The sequence below is a fragment of the Carex rostrata genome, chromosome 23 (assembly GCF_964058835.1).
Source record: "Carex rostrata chromosome 23, lpCarRost1.2, whole genome shotgun sequence".
Classification (NCBI taxonomy): Eukaryota; Viridiplantae; Streptophyta; class Magnoliopsida; order Poales; family Cyperaceae; genus Carex; species Carex rostrata.
In genome coordinates this window covers 3,071,563-3,094,643 of record NC_135940.1, presented here as the reverse complement: position 1 = coordinate 3,094,643, position 23,081 = coordinate 3,071,563, and the positions used below count along the sequence as shown (strand labels likewise).

At 35.6% G+C, this 23,081-nt stretch overlaps 4 protein-coding genes across 4 annotated transcripts in view; 1 reads left to right on the top strand and 3 right to left on the bottom strand.

The window, feature by feature from the left end:
* LOC144575187 (RNA polymerase II C-terminal domain phosphatase-like 4) overlaps positions 1 to 16,967 on the bottom strand; it is a 67,027-nt gene extending 50,060 nt beyond the window's left edge. Inside the window, exon 1 of the mRNA XM_078325303.1 lies at positions 16,833 to 16,967. Within this exon, the coding sequence (XP_078181429.1) occupies positions 16,833 to 16,888 (56 nt within the window). The 5' untranslated portion in view covers positions 16,889 to 16,967. The remainder of the gene's footprint in view (positions 1 to 16,832) is intronic.
* MLH3 (MUTL protein homolog 3) lies at positions 1,490 to 10,402 on the bottom strand. The gene is made up of 25 exons (XM_078324781.1): positions 10,174 to 10,402; positions 9,865 to 9,999; positions 9,711 to 9,762; positions 9,573 to 9,620; positions 9,321 to 9,475; positions 9,165 to 9,222; positions 8,986 to 9,043; positions 8,762 to 8,854; positions 8,502 to 8,667; positions 8,398 to 8,413; positions 7,618 to 7,841; positions 7,053 to 7,131; positions 6,907 to 6,981; positions 5,072 to 6,226; positions 4,691 to 4,787; positions 4,504 to 4,615; positions 4,195 to 4,386; positions 4,052 to 4,096; positions 3,577 to 3,630; positions 3,363 to 3,469; positions 3,206 to 3,263; positions 3,055 to 3,114; positions 2,889 to 2,961; positions 2,693 to 2,778; positions 1,490 to 1,980 (listed from the first exon to the last, which is right to left on the bottom strand). The coding sequence occupies exons 2-25, from the start codon at positions 9,988 to 9,990 to the stop codon at positions 1,795 to 1,797; spliced, it is 3,375 nt and encodes a 1,124-aa protein (XP_078180907.1). The 5' UTR covers positions 9,991 to 9,999; positions 10,174 to 10,402; the 3' UTR covers positions 1,490 to 1,794.
* Positions 13,724 to 15,681, bottom strand: LOC144574757 (RNA polymerase II C-terminal domain phosphatase-like 4). Its single transcript, XM_078324809.1, has 4 exons — positions 14,989 to 15,681; positions 14,404 to 14,592; positions 14,218 to 14,256; positions 13,724 to 14,125 (listed from the first exon to the last, which is right to left on the bottom strand). The coding sequence occupies exons 1-4, from the start codon at positions 15,289 to 15,291 to the stop codon at positions 13,811 to 13,813; spliced, it is 846 nt and encodes a 281-aa protein (XP_078180935.1). The 5' UTR covers positions 15,292 to 15,681; the 3' UTR covers positions 13,724 to 13,810.
* Positions 16,968 to 19,446: 2,479 nt separating the features above from the next.
* On the top strand, positions 19,447 to 21,874 carry LOC144575046 (alpha/beta-Hydrolases superfamily protein). The gene is made up of 8 exons (XM_078325165.1): positions 19,447 to 19,821; positions 19,917 to 20,009; positions 20,134 to 20,342; positions 20,468 to 20,612; positions 20,711 to 20,783; positions 20,881 to 21,027; positions 21,128 to 21,253; positions 21,667 to 21,874. The coding sequence occupies exons 1-8, from the start codon at positions 19,592 to 19,594 to the stop codon at positions 21,724 to 21,726; spliced, it is 1,083 nt and encodes a 360-aa protein (XP_078181291.1). The 5' UTR covers positions 19,447 to 19,591; the 3' UTR covers positions 21,727 to 21,874.
* The last annotated feature ends 1,207 nt before the right edge of the window (positions 21,875 to 23,081 follow it).

Genomic DNA, 23,081 nt, shown 5'->3' with positions numbered 1-23,081 from the left:
TTATACTTAAATATAACTGTTATAATATTTTAAACATTACTTAATGTCATTTTTTTTTATTGAATAATAAATATAAAATCAAAAATATATATATATCAATATCTGTATATCAAACATCATCATTTAAAATTACAAAAATATACAAAAATTCTTAAATTGGTAAATTTTTATATTCTACAAGATTTTGACATGAAGATTTTACTGAATGCTTTGGATCCAACGTTTGGATATGAAGTAAAAGTAAAATTTGATCCGCTAGCATATCCGTTGATATAATAACATTAGTTTAATAGCACAACTTTTAAATAAGTAATTTATAGTAGAATAAAATAATAATACGAATTGAACAACATTTACTGACAGTGGGGCGATGGGAAGTCACTAACTCTTCTACTTTGCCTTTACCAACCATATTGATAAATGAATTATTCAGATTCTGTTCGGCGAGATCAAAAATTTTGACTAGGAAAAAATGTTATGGGAAAAAATCGGGTATAATCCATACCAGATATCTCATCCTAAAAGAGAGCAAAAATTTTTTTTATGGGAAAACCTTGTTGGCTTATCAGTTTAAATCATTTAAACAAATACCACTTAATCTTCAATGCCCTAGTTGAGTTTTCGACCTCTTTTGTTGAATCTTGAATGAATATGATAATACCACTTGACCTCTCTTTGAGGGCTCTTAATGTCTTCCCTTCATTGATAATTGATGACCAATTGGAACAGTGCTCAAACTGCAGCTGGAAAAGTTCAAGGCTGCATTTTTCCACCAAGTTCAAAGGAAAATAAGTGCAAAATTTCCAATGAGGGACTGCAGTGCAATTTTAGTCAAGCTGAGGAGATCAATTAAGTCAGATTAGTATGAGTATATCATGAGGTTAGAAGTTGCAAAAATGCAATTTTGACTGATATCATTAAATGGTACAAATCTTTTATTTATAAATCCAGGTCTAATTTTGTACTTATATTATGGAGGAAAAATGTTAGCCAAGTCAGATTCTAATAGCTCAGCTTGCTACGCTGTCTAATTTTAAACATCGCCCCTTTTGCTGAGTCGCCTGAGGTTTGTTCATTCCTTGTAACTGATAATCTATCAAATGACCTTTCATCAAGTGTTGATTCATATGTGGATATGAGAGGTCATCGATTTTGTTTGATTTTGCTTCAATTGATGTGACTTCTGTTATTTGGCTTGTATTTGGTAATGGTATGCACACACTAATCTAACAAATTGACCAAAACACTTTTAATCTAATACATAACCAATTAACAAATAAAAGGTCTTGGTCTTCAAAGGCAAAGCATATGCTAATTTAATCATCTTCAAACTGCACATGCAAAGGATTATCAAAATGTGTAGTGAAAGAAATAAAACCTTTGAAAATTTCAATTCTAAAATATAACAAACTCAAATAATTAAATCTTGGGTTTGCACAAAAGAACAAATGGACTTGTGCATGGCAGCGGTTTCTTGAAGCTATGCAGCTTTGTTTGCAAGGAAAATTGGAATTTACAATATATATATACACTGCTCCAAACGAGTCCTTGTATAAGATGAATCTTTACAAAGAAGTGAAGAACCACTTATATACATGCTGGTGTTCTCCGCACTTAGTGTACACATATGTTTATAAACGACTATACAAAGAAGACATCTATATTTTGTACAAAGACTCACTGGTTATCTCAAGCAAATAGTTCTCGCTTGTAAAATCTAAAACTCACTAAGGTGCGCAAAATGAAGTTGCCTTGTAAATTCTTTTCCAGCATGGCAAATTAGTGTAATATGTCTCAATTTTGATTTACATCTTTTGCACAGTTAAGACGCCGTTGTGCATATTCAACACTCAACTTATGGCGTGCAAGACCATGCCACTTTTCATTGGGCCCCACATCCTGCATTTTGATTTTCTCCAACTCCACATGTAGATGCTTAATGTTGAGAAGAGGCACAGTCGTTGGCCGCCCATGAGCACACTACAAGAATATATCTTTTAAGGACTATATCAAGACCAGGACTTTTCACTAATTGGTCAGGTTAATAGAGGTAATGAACCAACCAAACTAATTTAGCACTTTGACCCCAGGCTCCAATAAGATCGAACTTTTACATTAAAAATATAACTTCAAAAAAAATTAAAATAAGTATAAGGTCTATCTCAGTTGCATATTTGACCATTTCATATGCCAAGACCCAAGGTTAAGCACATGGGTTAAAGGGTTTTCGTTTGTCAACCAATACTTGTAGAGGTCAGAAAGGGTCTGAAATTACAGATTCAAAGTACAGTTAAGGAACCAACTCGAGTTCATATCTGTTTCCTTCTTCTATTCTCAATTAATGGTATTTGTACCACTTTTTTCAGCTGAGTGAAACCACAAACCCTCTCTATCCATTTAACAAATTACCTCGTATACAACATTAACAGATTTCACTGCTCTAAAGTTTATTAGGGTTAAGATATAACTAAACAGGGGCGGACCCAGTAAGGCCCAAGGGTAGGTAGTGGATTATGAAAAAAAGTTTTAGCCCGTGTGTTTTGGACTATTGCCTGCCTCTAGTGAACAAATTTGCCTACCCCGAGTCAAATTCATTTTTTTTCTCAACTCATTTCTTCCCAATCCACTCATTTTCTTGCCAATCCAAGTAAAACTGCAATCTGCAAACCTGACTAACGAGTCATATACTAACCTGGAAACAAAGAGATGTAGCTTTCAATTCGTCAAGAATGAGGGAGCACTCAGAAGGTAACAAGGGGTCACCAAACATAATTGCACCTGTAATCATAGAAAAGAAGCTATATACATTGACATTCACACTCACAACTCACACGAACACCCAAAAAAAAAATGAATAGCCACATGCAATATTACTAATTTTAACTAACCTCTGCAAGCTTTAAGGTTGAGAATTCGAACAACAGCAGGGGGGAGATTTCCCGAACCATCTGTTTCGACAAGCTACATTATAACAGGAAAATAGGAAAAAGTAATCAGATAGCAATTATGTAAAATATAGTACTTTAAGTTGACACAATAAAAGAATAATTATACCTGTTCGAGGAATTCTAGAAGATCCTTGCTGGTAAGGTTGGTACCTAGAATGCAAGGCACCTGCATTGCAATTTGTGGGACACAATATTATTGATAATACTATAGGCACTGTTATATGAGTTGCATGTGCACAAAACAAACATGTACTTACAGCAACAAGACTAATGACAGAGTTATTTCCCTCATGTCTCTTCAAAAGGCTCATGCTCCTGAAATTATGAGAAAATCATTTCAAATACCTTTTGCATTACTTCACATTGGACAATAGTATATTAGTAAGAAAAAAAATAAAAAATAAAACTAGTTACTTTTTGAAGGGATCAGAGGATTGGTTGTCAATACTGGTGACCCAACCCCACTTCTTAATTTGTTCACTGTATTTCTCAAGAAGTTGAACGCCCATCTCAGGAAGCACCTATTTGACATGGAATAGGTATTTTATATACCAGTAAGGTAATCATTTTTTATACCTGTGGACACATATAATAAAAAGAGAATTCCTTGTGAGCAATTTAGGGTTACCAACTCTTCTTCTGAGTTCAAAAAAGCACTTCCACAACCTTCACCAGATAACACCTGAAAGCCCCAAAAATATTGTTTTAGAATGGATAAAAGACCGCCGAGGTAAAGATGAGAAAAGATAATTTTGTAAAAGGATAGAAAAAAATATGGTCTGTTTATTAACTGATATTATGAAAACATTAATCACAGTTATTATATTATACCACAGTATATTTGAAAATATAAAATGTTGTATGAATTTAAACACCATTGCTACTCCTATTAAAGAATAATGCCATTATGAAATATTTAATCACATTAAAGAATTATAAAACTAAAACGATGCTAAAGGTTAATTGATGATAATTCCATATTTCTCAATTGTTAACCATCTTTTTACCTAATATTGGAAATTAAACGTGCTTTTCAATTTCGTCATACTGTGGGTTCTTTTTGCAATTTCATCACAGAAAAGAGTGCATTCAAATTTGGATACCTTTCTACGCAGGTCTTCCAAGCGAATCCTTTCATCAGCAGCATGCTACAGATAGTTTTGACAAAAGAATATAAAGGGCATTGACATTTGTATGGTTGTGCTAAATAACAGCCAAAAAGTACAAAAAGGGCAGTAAACAAAACCTGGTCAAGAATAACAAGTGTGTCACTTGCAATTACAGGAATAAATTTCTTATCAAGCTGGAGAAGAACTTTTGCATTCTCAAGGCAATCTCGATCTATGCTTTCAGGAATCAAGGAAGTACTTGAGAGATTCAATAACCCAGAAGAGATATTAAGAACATCGTCAGTTGAACTGTGTGGAAAAGATACTGCCTACAAAAAAAAATGAAGAAATGCTCACTAACAAATTCTTGGCTCAGTAATTTGACACCACAGTAAGCTATTAAGCAAAGTAAGGGGAAAGGGTTTAAAAATTGGACTCTGCTCAACTGGAGGTTGGACTGGATTGACCCGCCACTTGGTCAATTCATTTCCAGTGTGCTCAAAATTGTCATGCTGGCAAGCAGGTGACGTATGTGAAGTCTCCTTTTTTTCCTTTTCTCTAGTATAGACAAAAAATAAATGAGTAAGAAGTGTGTTTTGATTTGTTGTACCAAAAGAAGTCAAGAGAAACTACCTCAAATTTAACTCTAGAGTCTCAGACCACACTGGATCAGGGCATGGCTGTGATAAACGCATTTCTGGAGTAGTGCTCCGTGCAGGTGCCTCTGACTCTGCAAGTTTACACCGCATGTCAGTACTGACGCCCACTAAAATATTGTGCAAGGTATTTTGCCAACATAACCCTCTAAAACTCAATTATTGTTTCGCAAGCTTTCAGAAGTATCAAGAATTAGTCTCAAGAGGAAAACAACTATATTTACAGAAAATATAACAGTTAAAAAAAAAGCATCCTCCGAACCTCTCTTCTGTTTACAAATCACTTCAGACCAAAAGATGGATTGCTTTAAAACATACAGGTTCATAGAATCATTGGAGGAGTAAATTTGCAACTAACCTGTTATGGTTTTCTGGAACTGGGAAGTTGAGCCTTCTCCCGTCAAGGTAGTCAACTGATCATTCAAGTACGAATATTTGCATTTCCCTCTATAAAATGGTGGGGCCGAACAACTTCTCCTTGGTCTAAATGTAACCTTATAATGACGAGCTGAAGGGTAGCATTGTAATTTTTGTTCTTCCAGAGTGTCTTCAAGTACATTACTCCAATCTGACTTCTTTGTTATAGGAGAATCCAAACAAGGAAAATCTTTCTCATTCAAAGAAGTAAAAGAGTTCTTTGCTGTTATAGGAGAATCCAGAAAAGGTGAAAAGGGTGTCCGATCAATCGGAAATTCAAAGAACTGGCTTTTCTTGAAATTGAAGTCGTGATCCCACAAAGCTTTCTTAAAGCTTAATACAGAACTTTCAGAAAATATATCCCTTGCAGTTTCAAGAAATTGATCCTGATCCTCCATCAATCTCCTTTGCTTTCTACACCACTTATTCTGATACAACCCAGTACTGGACCAAAATGGTGAATCTAAAACACAATCCTTCTGAGGAGACCCAAAATCACTCACAGAAGCACCTGGCGAATCCCATACCCTAGTGCTACGATTACCAGATTCATGATAAAGCATTTTATCAGTATGATAACAAGTCTCACGATCGGAAAAATCTTCACATGAATTTTCAAACTCCATGTAATGAGAAGTGCATGCCTTCTCTCGACTAGGCATGGAGCAGGCTGGTAAGAAAGATTCATCCTCTTTCAAGCTTTGAAAACTGAGAGAAGGTTTTCCTTCCAAAACAGGATAGGTTGTTTTGTAATTTGCTCCCATCATGGGGGTGGTAATTGGTACATACTCATCTTCTAGATGAAGCGAAGGATCACACTTTGACCAATCGGACTGAGAAACGCCACTAGTACATGGATTTAGATCCAAGAAAGAAGCACATGAATTTCTTGGTGTTTCATATAAGCCATTGTGATTGGTTGCTTCTGGAACATTTTGTATTGGTATACTCTTGTAAGAGACCACTTCAGTTTTCATTTTTCCTAGATTTGAAGAGCCCGGATCAGTTGTCTTAAGTGTACTTTTCATCGGTGAGATTTTAGAACAAGCCACTTTAGCTTTCTTCCTCCTTTCACTCATCAGTGGCTTCTGCCCCTCTAGCAAATGGCAAAGGTTAAAAAAATAAATAAATAAACAAAATCAAACAACGCATAATCCAAACCTATTGTAATTTTCATAGATAATTACAGGTTCTAAAAGGATTGGAGGATTCCGATGGAAGTGTATACATATTTCTTTTTGGTCTTGTCTAAAATATTGTAATTTCATACTGGTAATCAGAATATCAATTCATAACTAGGTAATAATTTACTGGTAAGGAATTTTTTGAGTGAGACTATGTACTATGCATGGCGCGTATTAGTCCGTACTATGGATTAATATCTCCATTTTAAAAGTTCAAACAGTCATCTGAACCATTCTTACATGATCTTCAAATGAAAACATACTTGTAGCTCAAATTTTAGAATTTCTTAGATTTTTTTTACTATTTTTTTAGATTGATTTAAAATCACTTGATCTAAAGATTCTTAACCATTCAAAAGTGATCATTTCTACCTATCTAAAAAATATTAAAAAAATTCTAAAATATGTAAAATTTAGTAGGAAAGTACATTTTCATATGGAGATCATGTTGAATGGTTCAGATCAACTGTTTAAAAATTGAAAACGAAAATATTGATCCACAGTACGAACCAATACGCGCTATACATAGTACCATAGCCTTGCTCCTTGCAAGAAAAAGGAGCTTAAATATCTTGCATTGAAACAATAGTACCTTCACTGGGTATCTCTCTTTCCAAAGACATGCTAGTGTCCTCGGCATGATGGATTTCTACAAGAAGAGAATAACCTATAAAGGCAATTTATGCAAAATACAGCATCTATTCATTTGTTACATTAACAAGGAAAAGACAAACAAGCCTTCCGGTTGGAGCTGAGGCATCGTCTTCCAATAGTTCGTCACAGTTTTCTCAAAGAAAGCTAAAACAGCATTTAAATCCTGTCGGGAAAAAAAAAATAGTTGACAGGAAGTCAGGAACTATGTGACTATAACAATTAGAAAAAAGGGGGAATTTCATGTATACCCCTCAAAAACTTTGAAATCAAGTATTTCCTTCTCTAAATTTCGTAATACATATTTATATATACCCTTCTAAATTTACACAAGCATATACCTAAATGTCACGGTGTAAGAGTCGGAACTAGAAAAATAACACATTTGCCCTCGGAAACCGACCAATTAGAAGACTGAATCATGCTAGATATTTTTTATTTTTCTTAATAAAGGGTAAAATAGGTACTTTATAAATTTAAAATGAGTTCTAATAGAAAAGACAATAAAATGGGTAAATTTGTGAGTTTTTAAAATTTAGAAGGGTAAATATGATACTATGAATTTTAGAGGGGGAAATATATAATTTCGAAGTTTTTTGAGGGGTATAAATGAAATTCATAGGGAAGAACAAAAAATGTACAAGCAGTGCACCTTAAATTCGACAACTGTCTTTGAAGGTTCATTGTTGAGATCGTAGATAGACAAGGGGCAGCATAGGTTAAGCAAAAAGGCCGGGTATGCAACATTTTTCTGCCTTTTTCTACTTTGGGCCTTGGGCTCATCCGTGTTTGGATAAGAGCATGATTGCCACTGAGTTGCCAAGTTGTTAATCAAATTATGAATAGGATTCTTCCTGACAAATCTGGAGTTAATGTCTTAGATTGTTAAGACAATACAATGAAAAGAGTCTCTTAAATACCCGAAATTTTTAGGTGCTTAGATCCATTAGAGTCGCATTCATTTGGTGTGCTTTTGCAAATAAGCACTGAGTTTCTTAATCACCGAACAATTTATGCATTTTAATTGAAACCCTGTCGTGGGGCTTATTTGTGAATAATGCCTAATTGTTCGTACCAAGGTTAGCAAAAGCAATACAAAAATGAGTACATTGTGCTCAAATTTTTAATAGTAACCTAAAAAATACTTCCATGTCTTGTCTGTGTTAACTTGTACCTGAAAGGAGCTCCTTAGAGTAAGGGATGAATTTGTTAGTATTTTATGAAATACACAGTTTCTATTGTGCTAACCCAAACAGTTGATGTTTTCTATTTACAAATATTATAAAATGCAATTGGATTTTGATTGAAGATATGACAGGTTCCTCAATTTTTTTTTTTTTCAAACATAGTGGGTGGAAATTTGCAGTTTATCAACAAGCTAACAGATAAGATGTGTTGTCTATAGAACAATTAGATGAGGAAAAAAGGATACATAGGTATTGCAAATCCTGCAATGAAAATTTCAATCAACTTAGTAATATAGTTTAATCAGATGCAAACTTGTAAGAATATGTATTTCAGGTTCACAGAGTGTACCCTGGTCGAAAAGGTGTCACAAGGTCCAGAAATAAACCCAGAAAGAGTTAATAGTTGGTCAGAGTGAAATATTTTGTGGAGAGAACTGGAGACATCCTTTCCAAATCCGTCAGAAATCAGAGGCAAAGGAGATGAGGAGGGAACTGTGCAGAGTAGCTCGTCCTCACTGCACTAGTCCAAAATGTCACATATATACATACATGCATGCATACATAAAAATAAGTTCACATGTGTGTACACATACAATTTTAAAGAATCACCTTTCTATGTCATAAACTTTGAATGAGATTTGTGGGTGAACAAGTGCAACTCGAAGTACACACTTCTTCACTGAATGCATTTCTCTCTTTGGGCTTCAAGAACAGCAACAAGCAAAAGAAGAAACAAACTTTTATAAGTATAAATTAACAATAGAAAAAACAGAGAAAACACAAAGCACATTCAAACATAGATAAGCAAAAAAGAAGTTTTGCAGACGGCAAACCTAGATTGCATGCATCTTCTCCGTACAGGTTGATTATAAAACAGTTCTCTGACAGTAACTGCCACCAAATGTAGAATAACTAAATTAGATACAAAATTCATAACAACTAGCATCTAATCGTAATATATAACTATATCACAACAACATTTCAGCAACATACAAAATGCAAAAAATAGTACCGGTGGTTCCAACTGCATCCCTCTTATCATCTATCCCCATATAAATACACTTGGAACCCTGTAAATTAACCAAATCAAACACTTCAAACATCAGTTACATAGAATACAAATAACTGAGCAAATTATAAAATGTGCTTAATGTAACTAATTTCTTGCCTTTATAATCTTGCAATACGAATTTGGCCAACCACGAGCTTTTGTTCTAATTTCAACCAACGAAATATCAGAAAGAGAGCCCAATGTCTCTCCTTTGAAGCCAAGATTCGAAGTGCCACATTCAAAGCCATCTACTGGATAATGCTTAGATGTAACTAATAAAAATTAACCAATCATAATAAGAGTGAAGTAATAGAAAAAAAATAGTAATCCAGAACAGCAAAATAAAAGCAAATATTATAGTTGTTGTACCATATTTTTCCCCGAGAAGTACCAAACCATCTCGAGAAATTCCACAACCTGAAATTATGTTCGATAAGAATTGTATAAAAAACTAGCATTTATTGTATTTTAAATTGAAAATTTGAAACTGAAATGGGGTAATTTTACCATCATCTGTCACCTTGACAGTACATGCTTTCACATTTACTGAGACATCAACCTGAAAAATTTTAACCAGTATACATTGTTTTAAATTAGGCAAAAGTTAAACCACAATCACATAGTTTCAGCAACTATGGAAATGTAGAGAGAGAGAGAGTACCTTGGTGGAACCCGCATCAATACTGTTATAAATCAACTCCTCAACAACTCTTGGCAAATCAAACAAGATTACACTGGACCTGACAATACTGTGAACACTATCGGGCAACCGCTTTATGCTCCCCATTCCTTTATTCTGAAAAAAACCCAAAAAATAAAAAATAGCCCTCCAAGATTAGTTTCTTCGTGAATCATCTGAGCAAATGTATTAACTTTAAGAAAAGATTGTGTCCCAAACCCAAGACCCCAATCATTGATTGCCTTTAAAATTAAAGTACTAATGTAAACAATAAAGAGATTCTTGTCTCACATTGCCCTGCGATTGCCTTTAGCTGGAAAGTAGAATTGCGACTGGAAAGCGAAAAGAATGGGTCCGACTGGAGAGCAAGGTAATAGCGACGACTAGAGTAGAGAAGTAGAGTAACGATATAATGACGCTTGGAGTTGGGGAGCTGAGAGAGACCCTTTTCTAGGGTTCAGGCCTTCAGGGTTTAAGAGGTTTTGAGAACGACTCGCGTCGGGAGAACCAAGAAAAGAAAAGAGATGGAGGGAGAATCGACAGGGTCCGGATCCTCTAAAGTAACTCAAATTTTGAGTTTAAATCCAGACCGTCCGATCATAATTCGGTCAATCCGACCTGAAGTGGAATGCACGGACCCACTTGAACCCAGAAGAGAGACGGAGCGGATCCAAACTAAAATTTGGATTACTTAGAGTTAAGATATCCGAATTCGGTTCGAGAAGCGAGACAGGGACACTTCGCGCTGTGTACCCAGTTCCGGTTAATTGTTCTATTATAACTCAATTCAAATTAAAAAAAAGGCAAAATTTTATTATTTTGCTAAAAGAAATATATATATATATATATAATCAGTGTAAGAAAAATATTATGCATTTTAATTGACAGTTTTTAAAAATAAATTATTTATTTATTTACTTGTGACGTATGCACTGTGACATTAAATAGGGGTGTGCAATTGTCCTATCCTAAATTTCCAAAAACAATTTTAATTTTGGACTCTTGTCCCACTTTCAAAAAATAAATAACCTACCATGAACTCAATTTTACAAATTTTACAACAATCAATTGTCCACAATTTTCATAAATAGTATTGAGAATACTGAATTTTGAACTCTTATCCCACTTTGAAAAAATAAATGTCCTCACAATTTTACAACAATCCACGGTCCACAATTTTTATTTTTCTTTCATGTGCGCAGTCCAGAGTGATTAGCGACAACCCAAATTTTAGAGAGAGAGAAAAGAGATCTGTGTGCTAATTTATTTTTAGAATGATTTTTATGCACGACTGAGCAAATAAGCAAAGAAAAAAATTAATAATTAGCGATGTAGCCTAAATTAACGTAACTATTATCGCTCCTTAGCAAAACTGAATGCAATTACGTAAATAAATAAATAAAAACATCACCACTAGTCTACTCTGAGTGATACAAAGATTGAGAGCGATTCCGCTTAAGGAAAAAAAAAAAGCTACTCGGAGAGGTTCTTTGCTCCTCAGTCGCTGACAAAAAAAAATACTATTTGCAATACACCCAAATTTATATATATTGACAATTACATTTTGTTGCTCCTCATCTTATATATAGATTAACATAACATTTTGTTGCAACAAAATAGTTGAAAAATATTGTTAGCAAAATTAATAGAATTAATTTGAAGATTTCTATAAAATTGATATAATCTGAGAATCAATTAAACACCGATCAAGTACTGATAAAACTAATTAACACCGTTAATTCTTTTAAATTTAATGCACAACCTATTCAAACTATATGAAATATATTTACAATTTGAACTTTTTATTTTAATAACTATCTTATTGATTACTATATGGATATTAGTTTTTTTTTTCAAATAATATCATAGTTAATGCACAATCTATCAAAACTATATGAAATATATTTATAATAATTTTATTTTTTTGTTTCAATAATTATCTTGTTAGTTACTATCATTGTTTCAATAAAATGCGGCCGCATATGCGTATGTGGTCGGCAGCCGTACTCAGAATTCTCATGCGGTTTTTCCATGCGGCCGCATATGCGGTCCGAATATGCGGTCCGAATATGCGGTCATGCGGATTAAAAATGCAGTCATGCGGTCTGAATATGCGGCCATGCGGACTGAAATATGCGGCCATGCAGTTTTCCATGCGGTTTTCCATACGGTTTTGATAATTTGATTGTATTTTAATTAAAATTTATATTAAAAAAATCAAAAAATTATTATTGGTTATGTTATTATGTGAAAATAAATTCAAATATATAAATATGAATATATATATATATATATACGTGAATTTTTATTTTAAAATCCGCATATGCGTCCGCATACCGCATATGCAGTATGCAGTGACCTTCCGCATGCATGAACAAAACCGCATTTTAAAACACTGGTTACTATGGTTATAGACTGTATTTTCGGCCATAAGAACAAACCTGCCATAAACTAATTTTCCAGAGAGATGAAATCGCTTTTCCTGAGGAAACGTGGCCTAATCTGGCCCGTTGTCTGCGCAACGCTTCTGAAATAAGATCTGGTCCATTTTTTTCTTTTTCAAGTACTGCACATAGGCTGCAAACAAATCAAACCGAATCAAACTTATCCCAGCTTTAGTTTGGTTTGAATTAATTTCAATCTAAGTTTGATTTGAATTAATTTCGAATTGAATTTTTTACGAACTTTTTTACGACAAGGAAGAGTGATCGTAGTCGCCGAAAACGAGGGGTGAATGTCGTCTAGGGTTTTAGAACTGAGAGCGAGGGTTACGACTTACGAGTTATGACTTATGGCTGGGCGGCCTTATGTTTTAATTTTTAAATCATCAGCGAACATAAGTCATTAATGGAAATCAACGGTTCACGTTACTTTGAATTTCAAACTAAAATAGTTCGCGAACCTATTTTGAACGAACCAGGTCCAGTTTGAATTTGATTTGAATTAATTTCAAATTATTTCGAATCAAATTTTTTACAAACTTTTTCGAATCAAACTCAAATCAAACTCGAATCGAATCACGAACTATGATTTTTTTGTGCAGCCCTATCTACATATAATAAAGAAATCGGTCGCAAGGGGCAGGAGCGAAGTAGTAGTAGTTTAAATCTGTATGGCCTTGTGTGTTGCGGATAGTGGGTTACTCACTCGACAGTTTTAACACGCTTATCACACAGAAGGCTGCACGAACAATCTCATGTTCGAGAAATACTCTTACGGAAGCTGACGTGTCAAGTAGTAATTGGTGCTTGCAAGACAATGGTAAAAAACATCCGTTTAGGTCTATTAATCGGCTGATTAGTCATTGCCGGTGACCAAGTCGTTATGAATTTTTCTGATTAATCGGCTGATTATTCCTATTTAATCGTTTTGCGGTACCTTATCCGTCCGTCGACCGTTATTTACAACACCGGTTGTAATAATAATCGTGTATGTAGATATGCAAAAAGGTACAGATGCAGTAATAAATTATTTATCATTTGTAAAAATGGAATTAATATATTTTTTTCAACTAATAAATGGGTTCGCTATGCTTACATTATTATAAAATCTTTCTTATTCAGTTGAGTAGAATAAGCTGTTAGTGAATAACTATGAACTAAAGAAGTGCACAATTTAACACAAAAAAATTTGAAAGCTACAATTCTTTTATTTTCTCATAAAACTTTTCAGAAAAAATTCGACCATCTTGTGCCTTTGACCACCAGCAAAGAATATCATTTTTAGCTGTACACATTTCTACATGACATCTCTAATTTCACATTTTAAATTCTAGAAACAAACTAAAGAAAACCCTAAATAAATCTTGTCACTGCAAATACTACAACCACGGGAATGTTGAAACATTGTTCCTCCCAGTACAATAACACCTAACGGGCACAGATTTAAAAAATGGTTAAGGAAAGAAATTAGCTACTAAAAGAACCCGTCACTGGTCATTTGTGTCCAGCACTGGGAAATCTTCCTCTTTCTGTCGTTTCCAGAGGTAATTGGCCGCCTCAATCCACTGAGGGGTGACCACAAACTTGTTGTTTTCTCTTGCCCACTTTACCTCCCCGGTGGTGGAGACCACTGCGACGACATGTGTCACCGAATCATTCAAGTCATGAAAGCATTTCGCTCCCATGTCCTCAGCTGATTTCCAAAGCGGCTGTAGTTCAGGCAACACCGTGGAACCTGAGAATACCTTACTAAACACAATGTTGCAATCCTGTAGTATCTCCATTTTGATTAATTGCAGTATCTACAGAAATGAGGAACAGAAAGAGAGATCAGGTAATTCATCATGAGAAGAAAATAAATTTAACTAAATAAGAGCGTGATGCGAGCATGTACATTTCTCACATCTCTTGTAGGAAGAGCAATCGTATTCATCTGCAAAAGCAAATAACTAACCAATCAAAAACCAATTTCAGTGAGGAATTTGGCAAATTTTAACAGGTACAATGTTTTTCCATGAGAATTTCAACGCGAATTTTGAATTTTACACAGGTTGTGATGTAAGTAAGCAGTTAAGCTAACCGGGTCAAAGAATTGCGCATGGGCCCGCTTTAAAACATTAAGAACACTAGCAAGGGTCCTGTCTGGTTCCGTTTCATCATCTAAGTCCACTGATAGAGTCTGAGGGGCGGATTTGTGCAGTTTTGCACCATCAGCAAAGTAAGAATACCTCTTCATTAGAATGAGGTTCTCCTTGTGCTTCGACCAAACCTGTCAGAGGAGAATTAATTATGCATTATGCTACTGTATTTGTAATGCATTTATCAGGTTGAACCCTTTTGTTTTGGTCTTTAGTGTTTGATTTATATATATTCATGCTTTTTAGAAAACCGGTACAAACATTGATGAAAAGGCAGCCACTGGCAAGTACCAGCTCGATCATTATGGTAAGATAATAGTACAATATTGAATTCTCTACTGTCATTCCTGGGGTTGAGAAAGAAATTAAATGAGGTACCACAAAAATCAGTGACAAAGAAGCCACCTACAAATCTTCCACTAAAGAGAAAATGAGGACCCAAGCAAAACTATGGGTCTAGTGACTCCCGAATAGTAGTTACCAAACAAAAAATAAATTAATAAAATAAAATAATGACTTGAGCTTACATGTTCATTCTCATCAAGAATAATCACCAGATTTTCAGGCGCAAGCACAATATCAAGCCCCCTCTGATCCATTGTGGTGTTGTTAGACTGACATATCACAGTAGAGGGGAAATACACACATTGAGGGTCAAGCAGCTTTGCAACCTCCGTAGCATAATCCTGTTCACGTGTTGTGTATATGTACATTCGAAACAATTTATTGGCCTCCTTCAAGAAGGTACGAAGAAAGGGTCGCAGCTTTATCAGCATGTTGTCGCCAAGCTGAACGAGGGTTGGGTTCATGTCATCTGATTTGTTATACATCAAAGAAAGGAAGGCAACAAACAGACTGTCAGACTTAAAATCCAAACAAGTACTAGAAGTCTGGTATCTATTTCAATAACTAGTTGCATTGTTCTGGTCTCATTAATTGTGCAGATAAGTGTTGATTACAGAATTAAATTTATTCGTATAAACCTAATTTTAATCAAATTTAGCTTCAGTTTTGTCCATAATTCAATTTAGCAGTTTGCTACAGATTAAATCAATGGATAACTTAACTTTGATATTTCTTAGCAAGTGCAAATGTCAGAACAGCATAAATTTTCTATTTGTTGGGAAAACAGCTGTTTTTTTTTTTACCTTCCCCTTCATAAACCGGGGGTATTACATATGTCTCCCTGGGAATAAAATCACTCGGCGTAGTCGAGTGAATCAAAGTGTGGTCCAGACCCAAAACAAGTATCAATTTCAAATCATTCAGAAGGACTCTCAGATTATGTTTTCGCAACTGCATCTCTAATGGTTCAACCCTCAAATCCTGAAGTTTCAATAAAGGAATGGCTCGTGTCATGGTTCAACTGATCAGAATTATTATAAGTTGTAAATTTTGTGAAGATTGAGAAGGTATTATGCCTTGTGAATATAGTTATAAGCCATACTCGATCCAGCTTCTTCAACAGCTGGATGAGAGCATTTGACATTACTTCCTGCTGAAGAGGCATTACTTCCCGCTGAAGAGCAATCTGTTTAAATAAATCATATTGATTAAGACACACACAATTATACCCGTCATGCTCAGTGCAATGGTTACAATCACAACTGGCCAAATTCAATTTCTTGGATTTATTTTCCACACAGATAGCATGGTTAAAAATTATATACCATCACTGATATCTCTGACCGGCACCTCAACTGCCTTTACTGCTGTTTCTTCATCGGTACTTTCATCAGTACTTTCATTTGTAACCTTTATTTTTTTGTTCCTGCACAAGCATTAATGTACATCTGAGGAATCAATATTCTCAAGGAGAAATTGCACATCAACCTTTGGAACAAATCAAATTATGTATGACACTGCAAAACTGCCATCCATACAAGATAAGGAATATCATCTATTTGTATGAATATAAAAGATTATCGATTTGACTCTTCTCCATTCTTCTTGAAAAAATTTCAAACATCTTTCAACTAGCCTTCCCCATGTTTCTAGGCCTAAAAGAAATTAGCCTTTTAAACAGGACATGAATGATAATTCAAAATTTGTAGGGGAGAGCATGGAATACCTTTGCTCTGCAAGCTCATACTCCTCTTCTGTCTCTTCTTCAATCACTTCTTCGCTTTCTTCTTCATTCCCTTCTTCGCTTTCTTCTTCATTCTCTTCTTCTATTTCTTCTTCATTCTCTTCTTTGATTTCTTCGTCATTCTCTTCTTCGATTTCTTCTTTGTTCTCTTCTTTGATTTCTTCTTTGTTCTCTTCTTCGATATGTCCTCCGACTTGTTTTTCAATTTCAGTTTCTAAGTAGGTAGCACATTTATCACGGCTGCCTGGTGAAGTCATCTTATTAGAAAGCCAATCTAGTGACCTAAGAAAAGAAAAATACAAGATTACGAGGTTTAATGAAATAGATATAAGGAGCATAGAAAGAATACTTCTTGGAATTTATGTGAAATAGAATGCGAAAATAAAAATCATACAACTATACCTAAGAATAATCCAGCAATACAGCGATATTTGAAACCAAGAAATTTAAACAGGTGCAAGATATTCACTAAAACCATAAATGCATCTGTAAACTAAGTAACTAACCTCATTAGTACCAAATCAGTACTGAATAGTATTGTATCACATATGATGATTACTACATTGACTTATCTTTTAAACGAATATGAAAATATCATCCTTGTTTTTCAACGAATCCAGTTACTAAATCAAGAATGTTCCAAGAAACCTAAACTACAAATCGACTGACTAGTAAAATAACCTCACTATTCAGTTACAAAATCAAGAATGTATTACAATCCACAAATGAGTAATACGATTCGCTTGAATCAATTGAGGTACTCCCATTTGCTATAACTCTCAACAAATTGTCAAAAAGAAAACCTACTAATTAAACACGTACCAGAAATAAAGCGAGGTAGTGTAGAGTAGAGAGAGCAACCTCGTAGAAAAAAAGAGAGGAGACAGGCGTTTCCAGTTGCTCGACCCAGCGCCTTTCTAGAGTTGCACAAGAAACAGAGGAGGTGAGTGAGACTGAGGGAGGGGGGAGAGAGAGGAGGTAAAAGTAAAATTGACCGAGTAAATGGAATGTTTTTGTTTTTTCACTGGAGTTTTCAAGTAATCAAGTAGAGTCTATAAAGAGCGGAGGCGGTTTCGGGTTTAACTGTTTTTTAGTTTTGGGTTTCGTCAAGGAAAGCTACTGCTGGGCCCGTATGAAAGATCGATTTCCCCCATTTTCTACGACGTAAGAAGTGGAGCTTTCGCTAATTGTGAATAATTTACTTTTGTAGGTACGAGTAGTTTAAATCTTTCCGATCTCCACAAACTTCCAAATTAACAAATAATCCCATATGAGTAGTTTATTTATTTTTTTAATTTTATTTTTTTGAGTTAGCCATAATTGGGCTGATCTGGCCCATGTTTTTAAAAAGAAAACGAGTAATGTTAATTATAGTACCAAAACACGGTAGAAATCTTCTTATGATTTATGAACTCAAGCAATAGATAATTTGTGGGCTAGTAGCTTGATTTGCTCGCGCTTACTGGAATTAACCTTACTTCTTCCAAATCCTTTTCTATAACTGTTCTAAAATAAGTTTCATTAGACACGTGCCTCGCGTTACTTCAGCAGCAACTATTTAGGAGATTGAGAAGTATATAAAGGTAGAACATACAAAAACTACACATAAACTTAGAATAGTTATACATGAACATAACAAAAACGGTACACTAACATATACCTAAATGTCACTTCATATGCATAACAAGTACAAAAATTAATATTTTTTCTTCTTCAACAGATTATTAGTAGGTTGAATATTTTACGTACACATACTATATATTTTTATTTTTAATAAAGATTAAAGGGTAAGGCTAAGGTGCTATGGGTTGCATATAGGGCTACAGTGCTACGGCTCAATATTTGAGTTTTTAAAATTCTAACGGTCGATCCGAACCGTTTATCTTGTTCTCCATATTAATATGTGTTTGGAGATCAAATTTTACATTTTTTGAAAATTTTTTACTATTTGTTTAGATAAGCAGAAAATCACTTGATCTAAAAAATTCTGCACCATTCAAATATTTAATTTTAACTTATCTAAAAAATAGTAAAAAAATTCAAAAAAATATAAAATTTGGTCTCCAAACACATATTAATATAGAGAACAAGATGAACGATTCAGATCGACCGTTTAGATTTTGAAAACTCGAATATTGAGCCGTAGTACCGTAGCCCTCTATGCAACCCATAGCACCTTAGCCTTACCCAAGATTAAACGAGAACTTTATAAATTTTTTAAAAAAGAATAATTAATTTGATAAAATTGTTAGTTTTTAAAAAGGAATAATCACACGGGCCCAGCAGTAGCTTCTCTTGACGGGATATAACTCTGCTGCTTTTCCGATCCTAACCATTCAAAATTTTCTATTCACGTATCTCTATAAAGAAACTTTTTTATGCACAAATCTCAACAAATTTGAATGGTTGAGATCCGAAAAACAGCAGAGTTCATTCCCCCTTGACGGCGCCTCCAGTTGCTTGACCTCAGTCTCACCTCCTCTCTCTCCCCCCTCCCTCTGTCTCACCTCCTCTGTTTCTTCGTTCTCTTTTTTCTTTAGGTTACTCTCTCTACAAGTCTACCCTACACTACCTCGCTTTATTTCTGGTACGTGTTTAGTTCGTTTTCTTTAGGTTACCTTAAGTAACCGGGTCGGATCCTGTCCCAACATCCGCGACCTCATCCCAAGTCCAAATGAATTCGGAATCCCTGATGTTACCCAAATTTTCAGTTTGTATCCGAACCGTTCGATCTTATATGGAACGAATATTAAAGACATCCCGGTCATTTAACCACGAACTGGGTTGGCACCAATTCTGATCGGACGATTCGATCAAAACGCAAAATTTGGATTACTTTATAGGGATCAGGTCCCAGTTCAAATAAAGTTAGCATCAGTTCTTTGTCCAAAGCGCAATAAAAATCCAGGGACTCTGGAGCTTCCACGTATCCCTCCCAATGCCTCAAAATTATTTTTCCCCCGAAATTTCTCTTTTTGTCAGAAATATATTCTCTCTCTATTTTTCATGTAATTTTTCTTTCAATTTCGCATTAATCGCTTATGGCGAGATGGACTCTTTCTCCATGCACCTCCATCGTAGCGAGTAGGAAGAGAATTTCTTCTCTCCCAAGTCAATTTCTCTTCTCGCCTCTCTCTTCTTTCGCCTATAGCAATCCTTCCTTCAACTGCCTCAAAGCGTCCAATGCGGAGCGGATTCAGGAGATATCCGAGTCGGATCCTGTCTCTACAGCCGTCACCGCCACTGCCACTGCATCCCAAGTGCAAACCAGGTTAGCATCATATCCTTGTGCAAATCGCAATAAAATTGCTTCTAAATTACGAGAAGAAAACTGATTTGTTTATTTTGTATGCTATTTCGTGGCAGCATCTGGATGTGGCGCGGGTACAGGATCCGTTATCAGTATGCTGGTACAAGTGGTCCTGCACTGGTTTTGATTCATGGATTTGGGGCTAACAGGTGTAAGTCAACTTTGAAAGAAAACTGAACTATAATCAAACAAATGTAGTTTCGGGTTTTATTTCCCGAACCCAATATGACTAAACTGTGTCTTACTGTTTAACCTTTTGAGCTGCTTGTGCAGTGATCACTGGCGAAAAAATATACCTGTTCTTGCAAGCTCAAACAGAGTATATGCCATCGATCTTATCGGATACGGGTATTCAGACAAACCCAACCCAAGAGAGCTCAATGGTAGCTTCTATACATTTGAGACATGGGCTGATCAACTCAACAGCTTCTGTTCTGACGTGGTAAGGGACCGTGCCTTCTTCATTTGCAACTCCATTGGAGGTGAGGCATGTGAACGACTCACATCACTGTTATTATGAACTAGGTATCAGGGTTGGTACCTAGTTGGTACATTATGGTACCTTATATGGCACTGAAATAATTATGCATGATTGGATTTAATACAGGGCTTGTTGGCCTCCAGGCTGCTGTTACAGATCCATCCATTTGCAAGGGAATAGTGTTATTGGACATTTCTTTGCGAATGCTTCATATCAAAAAGCAACCGTGGTATGGTAAACCCTTCATAAAATCCTTCCAGAGCCTTCTCCGGTAATTAAATTGCCATACAAGCTCCTCCCCTCTACTGTGTACTTGATAAATTTGTACCATACACGAACATTGCAAATTTGACATTGTTTGTAACTCAGGAACACACCTGTTGGAAAGCTGTTCTTCAATGCAGTTGCTACACCAGAGTCTGTTAAAAGCATTCTTTGTCAGGTACATCAATCAGCACATGAAGATATTTTGTTGTGTCGTTTTCGTGTTGTTTCTTAAACATATACATAATCAGTTTATTCTTGGTTGGTTGTTCCAGTGCTATTACGACACGTCAACTGTAACAGATGAACTAGTTCAGACAATCCTACAGCCAGGTTTGGATCCGGGTGCGGCTGACGTGTTTCTGGAGTTCATTTGCTACTCTGATGGACCTCTCCCCGAGGAGCTTCTTCCAAAAGTGACGGTATTTCTCAATAAACCAGTAATAAAATATTACAGGTAATAATAATAATAAAGATAACTAATTATTAACTTGTGTGATTACTTGGATTATAAATTAACAGTGCCCCGTTTTGGTGGCATGGGGCGAGAAGGATCCTTGGGAGCCAGTGGAGCTAGGAAGAGCTTATGGGGATTTCAAAGCAGTCGAAGATTTTATTGTGCTTCCAAATGTCGGCCATTGCCCCCAGGTTATTTTATTTTTTTACTTCCCTTTATGTTCCCCTAATTTCTTTTTTTTAGCATTGTCAGATGCCCAAAAGTGTCTCATTGAAAAATGTCTTATTTCTCTCTCTAAACAAATTACACAAGGAAATCCTAGTTTGCAGCTTTTCTGGTGTAAACTAAATGAGTGTGTGTGGTGGTGGTGGGGGGGTTGTTCTGACTTCTGACAGGCATCAAACTAAATTTTATTCTATGCTCTCTCCAAACCATCTTGTGCGCATTAAGATTTGTGTGGACAGTTTAATTCACAGGATGGTTTAGATTTTTGGTGAATCTAAACCCATCTGTACGAGCTGAATTTGGTCCGATGTTCATTTTAGAACACATCAATCCTTAATTTGTTTGTCACATCTGATCTTTTCCTTTTTGGGTTGTGCAGGATGAGGCACCAGATCTTGTAAATCCCTTGGTTGAATCTTTTGTGAAGCGCCACAATTAAAGCTATGTGGCGGAGGCATTATAAAAAATTGTTTTCATCAAGTGCCTTGTCATTGTTGTCAAGTGTTTTAAAAGGATAAACTTTGAAATTATATTTCGGTTGGTACCGGTGTAAATAAGAAAATTACATTTTAGTCTAAATATACTATTCACCTAGAAGGCACAAACAAGTTTCACATATCACAAGTTCCAAATATTTAAATTTTAACAAAATAATTTGCAAAACAGGGCCTGCAGATAGATTAAATAAAACATTCTCGATATATTTCTGCATGTAAATATATTGGTAAGTGAATTATAAATTGACAAGACTTTTATAATAGTATCAGAATTCAGGAGGCTCCGGACCAATGTGGCTTAGTCATTGTAAAATGATACGTCATATTATTACGAATTATTAGTCCGAAATGTAAGCGCTCTGTTCATGATCTGTATGCATCTGCGCTTTGAGAACTGTGCCCTTTGTGTATCCCTCATGCAATCTAAATACCTGCCTCATAGCTCTCTTTGGAAAAGTAAGCGCACTTACAAATGCACACGCCTTTGGAAGGCCATGTTGCAGGCTCGTTCTGACTTCTGAGTTGTTACCTCATGTCAAATGGATATTTTGGGAATGGTAATACATGCATGTAATGTATTTGACGAGCCATGGTTTCAGAACTGGTTGGCAATTACTTCAGTTACTCAATCACAGCGAAAGCTCAAGGTCAATCAGTTGTGTGACTTGCATAGTGGTACCTGGGATGTTGCTGGGATGACCGAAACACTTGGATCAGGCTTTACCAGTGAAATTCTACAGCAGTACTCTCATCACATGTTCAATAATCACATAGAAGTTAGGCTCGTATTTACATATATACAAAATAGAGTATTTACTGTTCCCAGTGCATACCGTCTTCTTGCTGAGCCTCATCACAATTCTCTATCTTCCCCTCTCAGCCAATCTCGAGACTTGTGGGCTACAATCTGGCAAGCCAAAGGTGTAATACCCCATGTTCAGTTGTTCTTATGGTGAGCCATTCACCAAGCACTTCCAGCTGGTTCCGTGTTGTCAAGACGGTTACCTCATTTCTCTACTACTTGCCCATTGTGTGGTGCTGAATCTGAATCGGTTTTGCACATCCTGTTTCAATGTCCTCATGCTAGAGCAATGTGGTTCCATTCCATTTTGGGCAGCAAAACTGATCTGAGACCGGGTGACTAGCTCCCCCTCCTTTTAATGGACCTCTGGCGCATGATTTGAACCCAACACATTTCTCACTTCATACTATGGCATATTTGGAAGTCTGGATGTTCTACTCTGTATGCGGGCAAACCCTCCTGTCACGTCACCACTATACGGGCTGTTCAAGCACA